This window comes from Pristiophorus japonicus, chromosome 13 (genome assembly GCF_044704955.1).
Source record: "Pristiophorus japonicus isolate sPriJap1 chromosome 13, sPriJap1.hap1, whole genome shotgun sequence".
Taxonomy (NCBI): domain Eukaryota; kingdom Metazoa; phylum Chordata; class Chondrichthyes; family Pristiophoridae; genus Pristiophorus; species Pristiophorus japonicus.
The window spans coordinates 192,327,831-192,334,102 of record NC_091989.1 but is presented as its reverse complement, the minus strand read 5'-3'; the positions used below and the strand labels follow the sequence as shown (position 1 = coordinate 192,334,102).

The 6,272-nt window shown below is 46.8% G+C and overlaps 1 protein-coding gene across 1 annotated transcript in view; it reads left to right on the top strand.

Annotated features, from left to right (window-relative positions):
- The window catches only part of nae1 (nedd8 activating enzyme E1 subunit 1), a 52,311-nt gene extending 49,672 nt beyond the window's left edge, over nt 1-2,639 (top strand). Inside the window, exons 19-20 of the mRNA XM_070898312.1 lie at nt 879-928; nt 2,387-2,639. Of these exons, the coding sequence (XP_070754413.1) occupies nt 879-928; nt 2,387-2,496 (160 nt within the window). The 3' untranslated portion in view covers nt 2,497-2,639. The remainder of the gene's footprint in view (nt 1-878; nt 929-2,386) is intronic.
- The last annotated feature ends 3,633 nt before the right edge of the window (nt 2,640-6,272 follow it).

The following is a 6,272-nucleotide window of genomic DNA, read 5'->3' as shown; positions in this document are numbered from 1 at the left end:
ACGATCGCAGTCTCTCTCTCTCTCTCCCAGTACGATCGCAGTCTCACTTTCTCTCTCTCCCAGTGCGATCGCAGTCTCACTTTCTCTCTCTCCCAGTACGATCGCAGTCTCTCTCTCTCTCTCTCTCCCAGTACGATCGCAGTCTCTCTCTCTCTCTCCCAGTACGATCGCAGTCTCTCTCTCTCTCTCCCAGTACGATCGCAGTCTCTCTCTCTCTCTCCCAGTACGATCGCAGTCTCTCTCTCTCTCTCCCAGTACGATCGCAGTCTCTCTCTCTCTCTCCCCCAGTACGATCACAGTCTCACTCTCTCTCTCTCCCAGTACGATCGCAGTCTCTCTCTCTCTCTCTCTCCCAGTACGATCACAGTCTCTCTCTCTCTCTCTCCCAGTACGATCACAGTCTCTCTCTCTCTCTCCCAGTACGATCACAGTCTCACTCTCTCTCTCTCCCAGTACGATCACAGTCTCTCTCTCTCTCTCTCTCCCAGTACGATCGCAGTCTCACTTTCTCAGTACTGTCAGCGATGCCTATTGCTGGGATAAAGTAAAATCAGAAGACGGATTTGATTAAACATTGAGAGCAGTCGGACACAGATTGTGGGTCATAGAGGGTGTTAATACCTTCACCACACGGACTGCAGCGGTTCAAGACGGCGGCTCCCCACCACCTTCCCAAGGGGCAGTTAGGGATGGGCAATAAATGCCGGCCTTGCCAGCGACGTTCATCTCCCATGAACAAATGTTTTTTTAAAGGAGCTTTGAGAGCGTTTATTGCATGCTAGCTTTAAGGGGAAGTGATCATTGCTTTATAGACGGTTTTAATCCACGAGGAACTGTATGGATAGAGTTTTCAGAAGACAATACTTGCTCTCTTTCAGTTGTCGCTATGGTGCTTCAGAACCACATGCTGTTGCCTCGTTTCTGGGAGGTATGTTGCCGTTTTTATTCGATTATTCCCAGTTGCAATCGTTTGTCGCTTTAGTCGTCTTTTAAATGTGAGCCGGTCTGGTCTCTCCCTGCCCCGCCTGTTCCCAAAGTTTCAAAAAATATATATAAATTGCCTTAAGATGCTGACTTTAATGTTTCGCCATTCAGTTAGATGCTTGATCTGTGCCCCAACTCCAGTTCTCCACTGTTGCTCCATTTCCCTTGACACCCTTACCTGACAAAAAGGTCTCCCATCTTGGTCCTCAAATCTCCAATTGACCCCCAGCATCTACAGCCTTTGGGGGAGGGAGTTCCAGATCATTGTAAACATCTCCATTTGATCACAACTTCGACCCTATAAACTCGAGGGAATACAAGCCACATTTATACAACGTGTCCTTGTATTTTACCCCTTTCAGCCCTGGTATCAGTCTGGTGAACCTGCGCTGCTCCCCCTCGGAGGCCAGTATATCCTCCCTGAGGGGCAGGGCCCAGGCCTGAACACCGTGTCCAGTGACCGAGGCTCTGTACAACTGAAGCGTCTCTTCCACTCTCGCCCCCCTTGAGATAAAGGCCAACATTCCATTCGCCTTTTTCATTGCTTTTGGTACCTGAGCATTAGCTTTTAGCAGTTTGTGTATCTAGGCACCCAAATCCCACCACTCCTGCACAGTTCCTAGTCCCTGGCCAATAAGAAAATATTCCGATTTTTGTCTTTCTTGGCCCCAGAGTGATTGACCTCACATTGAACTCCATCTGCTCGCCTCAAACTTCAGCATAATAGAATAAACTCCACTGAGTTGGAGAGGATTTAAAAACCCACTGGCTGGAATTGCAATCCTGGGATCAGTAGAGTATGTCTTCTGTCAGTATGTTTCCAATGGCTGTACTGCCCAGGGTATAAATCTGCATCTCTCTAATCTGCCTCTGGTATGGCTCATCGTATCTGTATCGGTGCCTGAGCCATATCAGAGCTGTACTTTCATCCCATTTCCCTGCTTTTTGATCACCCCATTCACACAAAAGGCCGTTTAGAAGGTGGTGCTACTTTGTTCAGTGAGTGGTGACCCCACCGTGTCAGCCAATGAGCTGGAGGCCAGGTGGGACTTGCAGTCTACAGAGTCTACTTAAACTACAGCAAACAGAATTCCTGATTGAATCTCTCCCGAGTGCAGCAGGATTATTTTCTCCAGCAACATGTGGAGGAATAGTTATAGAATAGAAATGATGTGCGTGACATTGATTCCAGTCGCTGACAGCTGTGTGGTCTCCAGGCGTGATTGACGGGGGAATTCCCCAATCATCTCCTGCATTCTGGCCGGGACTTGGTACCTGGGCGCTCAAATCCCTTTGCTCCTCCAGTTCCTAGTCTCGAAAGGCCACGTTTACCATTATGGTTTGTTAGTTAACAGTAATCTGCTTTAACAACTGTTTATGGGACATCTTTTTATTTCTCCAGGAGCTGCTGCCCAGGAGACCATCAAAATCATCACAAGGCAGTTTGTACCTTTCAATAACACCTTTATTTATAATGCAATGTTGCAGACATCGATGACTGTGCAACTGTAGGGTCTAGATTCCCTAAAGCCAGAGGCCTGTGTGTACGTGGAGACAAGGACTGTACTTATGAAATATTTCGTTATTAACCAATTTATGTAACACAAAATTCGATTAAAGTAATAAAATCCTAGAAATTTGTTTGTGTAAAAAAATGTTTGGTTTCAAAAACCTTTGCTCCAAAGGAATGTGGTGGAATTCAGTTGCAAAAACATGACCAAACTATAACGGCCTTTGAGAGAGATCAGTGCTGGGTCATGTAATATTGTCAGCCTTGGCTCAGTGGGCAGCATTCCCACCTCTGGGTCAGGAGGTTGTGGGTTCAAGCCCCGCTCCAGAGACTTGAGCACACAAATCTCGGCTGACACTCCAGTACAGTGCTGAGGGAGCGCCGCACTGCCACAGGTGCTTTCTTTCAAATAAGATGTTGAGCCAAGATCCTGTCTGCTCTCGGGTGGATGTAAAAGATTCCATGGCCACTATTTCGAAGAAGAGCAGGGGAGTTCTCCCCGGTGTCCTCTCCCAATATTTATCCCTCAACCCACAAATTATCTGGCTATTATCACATTGCTGTTTGTGGGAGCTTGCTAGGCACGTATTGGCTGCTGCATTTCCCACTTTACAACAGTGACTACACTTCAAAGTACTTAATTGGCTGTAAAGTGCTTTGGAAGGTCTGAGGTGGTGAAAGGCACTATATAAATGCAAGTTTCTAATATGACTGAACAGAAGCCAATTAGATTCCCTATGCGTTGCGTGGAGGGAATGGTTGAGAGGCCGAGATGCGTTAAGTAGCTTAGGCTCTGGTCCTGATCAGAGTAAACAGGTACTGCCGAGTGTCAGATCCTGAGTGTACTCCATGTTTGCCTCCCGTGTAGCAATTCCCGGTTTAGCCCTTTGGGATGATGAATGTGTCCTGCACGGACTAGCGGCTGGTGGATTCCATCCTGCTGGGTCGAGCATTGCGTTGGCGAGTGTAGTGTTCTCAGTTGGGTGTGGGTTGAACATCTTGCCACGTCACAGATGTACCAGCCCAGTTGAGCAAGACATTGTTGACCATCAATGCCGAGACGCATTAGCTTTGGGGTCGCTGGATTGGTGTACCTTGGTCACTGGATGGATGGGGAAGGGCATCAAAATATCTGAACAGATGAATGTAGATGCCGTCGCAGAATTTGCATCCCTTGCAACAAAGCAACGGGAACAAACGTTGGCAGGATATTCGGGGTGGTCATCGTGAACTATTGTAGCATTGCCACACTGCAACGGATCTGATCCGCAAGGTGAAATCGAACTAGGTTGTCTGACACGCTACTGGCAAGAAACCATTCGAGAACTGGGTGAGCAGAAATGTTCTCCAATTGAATATTGGGAAGTCCAAAGACATTGTTTTCGGTCCTAGCCACTGGTAGAAGTCTGAGGCTGAACCACACTGTTTGCAACCTTCGTGTTATATTTGACCCTGAAATGAGCTGCTGACCACATATCCGCGGCATAACTAAGGATGCCTATTTCTACCTCTGTAACATCGCCCGTCTCCAGCCCTGCCTCAGCTGTTCTGCTGCTGAAGCCCTCATCGATGCCTTTGTTACCTCTAGACTTGACTATTCCAACACACTTCTGGCTGGCCTCCCACATTCTACCCGACATAAACTTGAGGTCATCCAAAACTCAGTTGCCCCGTGTCCTAACTCGCACCGAGTCCCGCTCACCCATCACCCCCCGTGCTCGATGACCTACATTGGCTTCCGGTGAAGCAACGCCTTGATTTCAAAATTCTCATCCTGGTTTTCAAATCCCTCCATGGCCCTCGCCCCTCCCTATCTCTGTAATCTCCTCCAGCCCCACAACCCCCCCGAGATGTCTGCGCTCCTCTAATTCTGCCCCCTTGAACATCCGTCATTATAATCGCTCACCATCGGTGGCCGTGCCTTCTGTTGCCTGGGCCCCAAGCTCTGGAACTCCCTCCCTAAAGCTCTCCCCCTCTCTACCTCTCTTTCCTCATTTAAGACGCTCCTTAAAACCTACCTCTTTGACCAAGCTTTTGGTCATGTGCCTCGTTTCTCCTTGTACTTGGAACATTTTACTATGCTGAATGCTATCCGTCTACCCTATCGAACCCCTTCATCTTATATCTTCAAGATTATGGTCATTTCAGCATTAAAATAAATGGCTTGACATGGAACATTTCTGTGGTATTAAATCTGACCTCCAGGTCCTAGTCTTCAGTCCTAGGTTTCGTTAAACAATACCTCCAAGGGCAAAACAGTTTGGTGTTTACCTACGGAGTTGCAAATGCTGGGAAGACTTACACTATTCAAGGTACTGCTAAAGATGGTATCTTGCCAAGGTCACTGGACATGCTCTTTGATCACATAAGGCAGACAATATCAAAAGATGGATTTAAAGCCATATATTGGTGATGAGGTGTTAAAACTGGACAGTCACCACACCTGGCAAGAAGAAGCTATCAAGACTGCAATCTGTGACTGATGCACTCCACGTTCAATAGCTTGTGATAGACTAGGAAAGAGAAAACCCCAACTCTTTCATCTAAAGGAGGTGTGAGGAGTATCACGAGTGTGAAAGAGGAGAGATTGTGCATAATGTATATAGATTTTTCAGAAGATTGATTTGAACACTAAGCATTCAGACATAATTGGAAACTACCAACTTCTCCAAGCAAATAATTTTTTATGTTTTATGAAGTCGTATAGATTTCTCCACATTTCATCCCTTTCTCAAAGATCGATTTGGATGAGACATCGAAACATAGAAAATAGGTGCAGGAGTAGGCCATTCGGCCCTTTGAGCCTGCACCACCATTCAATATGATCATGGCTGATCATTCACCTTCAGTACCCCACTCCTGCTTTCTCTCCATACCCCTTGATTCCTTTAGCCGTAAGGGCCACATCAACTCCCTTTTGAATATATCTAACGAACTGACCTCAACAACTTTCACAGGTTCACAATTCTCTGAGTGAAGAAGTTTCTCTTCATCTCAGTCCTAAATGGCTTACCCCTTATCCTTAGACTGTGACCCCTGGTTCTAGACTTCCCCAACATCGGGAACATTCTTCCTGCATCAAACCTGTCCAATCCTGTCAGAATTTTATGTTTCTATGAGATCCCCTCTCAGTGATTATAAGCCTAGTGTATCCTGTCTCTCCTCATATGTCAGTCCTACCATCCCGGGAATCAGTCTGGCGAACCTTCGCTGCACTCTCTCAATAGCAAAAACGTCCTTCCTCAGATTAGGAGACCAAAACTGAACACAATATTCCAGGTGAGGCCTCACCAAGGCCCTGTACAACTGCAGTAAGACCTCCCTGCTCCTATACTCAAATCCTCTCGCTATGAAGACCAACATACCATTTGCCGCCTTCACCGCCTGCTGTACCTGCATGCCAACTTTCAATGACTGATGTACCATGACACCCAGGTCTCGCTGCACCTCCCCTTTTCCTAATCTGTCACCATTCAGATAATATTCTGCCTTCCTCTTTTTGCCACCAAAGTGGATAACCTCACATTTATCCACATTATACTGCATCTGCCATGCATTTGCCCACTCACCTAACCTGTCCAAGTTACCCTGCAACCTCTTAGCATCCTCCTCACAGCTCACACCGCCACCCAGCTTAGTATCATCTGCAAACTTGGAGATATTACATTCAAGAGGAAGGCATTTGAATCATCATAGCTTAACTGTCTACCATTCTTGCGTTAAGGGCAGATTTCATGAAATGAAGAGGGGTTTTGATAAGAGTAAAGGAGAAACTGCT